The 2,580-nt window shown below is 51.4% G+C and overlaps 1 protein-coding gene across 1 annotated transcript in view; it reads right to left on the bottom strand.

Moving 5' to 3' along the window:
- The window catches only part of EMH_0017140 (uncharacterized protein), a gene marked incomplete at both ends in the record, with an annotated part of 6,077 nt that overhangs the window by 1,263 nt on the left and 2,234 nt on the right, over positions 1–2,580 (bottom strand). Inside the window, 3 exons of the mRNA XM_013500823.1 lie at positions 224–260; positions 817–980; positions 1,365–2,312. Coding sequence (XP_013356277.1) covers positions 224–260; positions 817–980; positions 1,365–2,312 — 1,149 coding nt within the window. The remainder of the gene's footprint in view (positions 1–223; positions 261–816; positions 981–1,364; positions 2,313–2,580) is intronic.

Genomic DNA, 2,580 nt, shown 5'->3' with positions numbered 1-2,580 from the left:
CACCACCACCACCAGCACCACCACCACCACCGCCACCACCACCACCACCAGCAGCACCACCAGCACCAGCAGCAACAACAACAACAGCAGCAGCAACAGCAGCAGCAGCAGCAGCAGCAGGAATATATTTATGTGTATGTATATATACATTATGTTTATTCATAGCGAGAGCCTTTGCGAGTACAAGAAGAAGCAAATCGACTTCAGTGCAGCGCTCGTGCACCTCATCGACCACCACCACGGAGACTTTGTCTAGCGCGCTGCAGCAGGAGACAGAGACAGAGACAGAGAAAAAAAAAAAAAATATATACTAAACCCTAAACCCTAAACCCTCATATATTATAACTAAAAGGAGAGACAAATCACGACGTGTGATAGGAGATGAAACTGTCTCTGGATTTCACACATACAGACCTCGCATGAGTTGCTGCAGCAGAACAGCAGCAGCATAGCAGCAGCACAGCAGCAGCACAGCAGCAGCACAGCAGCAGAACAGCAGCAGCAAAGCAACAGCATAGCAGCAGCACAGCAGCAGCAGCAAAGCAACAAGAGAGCAGCAGCAGCACAGCAGCAGCAGAGCAGCAGCAGCGCAGCAGCAGCCGAGCAGGGAGCAGCACGAGAAGAGTGTTTTGTTTTACTCTCCACTGAGCAGTTGTCTAAGAAGAACACCATGAGTACAGAAAAGGAGACAGGTGTGAGGAGACAGTCTAGACTCTAGGCGAACGTGGTACCCTACGAGGCCCCCCAGGGGGGCCCCCATCTCGCTAGCTACACGGCTAGCTACTGACACTGCTGCTAGCCGCCGGGGCTGCGTACAAACTATATAAGCAGGAAACTTCTCTCTGCTTATACTGCTGCTGCTGCTGCTGCTGCTGCTGCTCCTGCTGCTGCTGCTGCTGCTGTTGGAGGTGTGCTGCTGCAGTGCGATGTGTGCTGCTGCCTCCAGTAACATGCGCGGCAGCTGAGTCGTTTTCCCAGACCTGCAGCAAAAACAGCAGCAGCAGCAGCAGCAGCAGCAGCAGCAGCAGCAGCAAAGGAATGTACGAGGAGCGACGATGCAGGAGCTGCAACAGATGTAGCAGCTGTAGCAGCTGCAGCAGCTGCAGCAGCTGCAGCAGATATAATACTAAGCCTCACCCTGTCTCCCCCTGCAGCACAAGCACTCTCTTTGTGGGGTTTAACATAAACTGTAAAACATCATCGAAGTGTTGCCGCACGGGCAGTCCCCTCGCCTCAGCTGAGTTTGTTTTCTTTATACTCTCAATTATATATTTACATATTTCTATTTCTTTTGCTGTTAGTTCTCCTCTTATACACCCTGATGATGGGGGCCCCTGAGACAGGGGGGGGCCCCTCCTGCTCACACCATCACGCTGTACCCTGGGGCCCCCCCCCCTTTTTCCGTCTTGCTGCTGTCGTCTATCCTCCTCCTGTTCAATACCTGCTGCTGTCTCCTTCTTACCTGTTCCTCCTGCTGCTGCTGCTGCTGCTGCTGCTGCTGCTGCTGGTGCTGCTGGTGGTTCTGCTGCTGCTGCAGGAGACAAGGGGGAGGAGGGGGCCCCCGTCGCCGCCGCTACCCACCGTGCATGCATCCCGCGGGGCCCCTCGGGTTCCTTAGCCAGCAGCTCATCGAAGTGGGCCTCCAGCTGCCAGGCTGCATGCAGCAGCGCAGCAACATCTGAGATAGTGGTTTCGCATGCAGGCGACGCGAGTACACTCAGCAGCTTGGGGCCCACCATCCCTCCTGGCCCCGGGGCTGGGGGGCCCCCAGGGCCCTCTGGGGGCCCCCCGGGGGGGCCCCCCTCCTCTCTAAGAGGCAATACACTCGCACGCAGCTGCTGCAGCGGACGCGCGAGACGAACTGAGTTGTGAGCAGCAAAAGCACCACACAGAATGGCCCCAGCAGCAGCACTGTAAGGAGAGGGTTCGTGCTGCAGCAGGGGGGCCCCCCCTGAGGGGGCCCCCTTTGAGGGGGGCCCCCCTACACCCACCCATACTACAGGAGGCTCAAGAGGGTACAGGGCCCCCGGCGGCGAGAGAATATGTAGTATGAGGGTTTGGTGGTGATGAGGAGGAGATATATTACTACTTTTTTGGGGCTTTGGTTGCATGCATTCTGCCCCCAGAGACGAGAGGAGACAGCTGTCTAGAGAGGAGACAGTAGCAGCATCGAGGGGGAGTTGTAAATAAAAACCCAAAGACAACATATGTTCTTTTTTTTCTGTGTTGGGGCCCGCAGCAGCAGACACAGACAAGCGTGTGGGGTGACAGTCGAGGAGACTCTCCGCTGCCTCTATCTCCTGTTTCTTTATCTATACACAAACAAACAAATGCATGCATGCATACACCCCAACTATAAAACAAACATTATATTTTATTTTTATTTTTTATTTATTTATTATTATTATTATTATTATTATTCTCCTTATAGTAATTATTTTTTTTATTTTTATTATATATTGTTACTATCATTTTCTTTCTTATTATTATTTATTATATTTATTATTATTTATTATATTTATTATTTTTATTTTTATTATTTTTATTAAATATTTTTAATTCTTACTATTGTTTTATTCT

The sequence above is a fragment of the Eimeria mitis genome, genomic scaffold, assembly GCF_000499745.2.
Source record: "Eimeria mitis Houghton genomic scaffold, Emh_scaff591, whole genome shotgun sequence".
Classification (NCBI taxonomy): Eukaryota; Apicomplexa; class Conoidasida; order Eucoccidiorida; family Eimeriidae; genus Eimeria; species Eimeria mitis.
The sequence above is the reverse complement of the archived record's forward strand: the minus strand, read 5'-3'. Positions and strand labels throughout refer to the sequence as shown.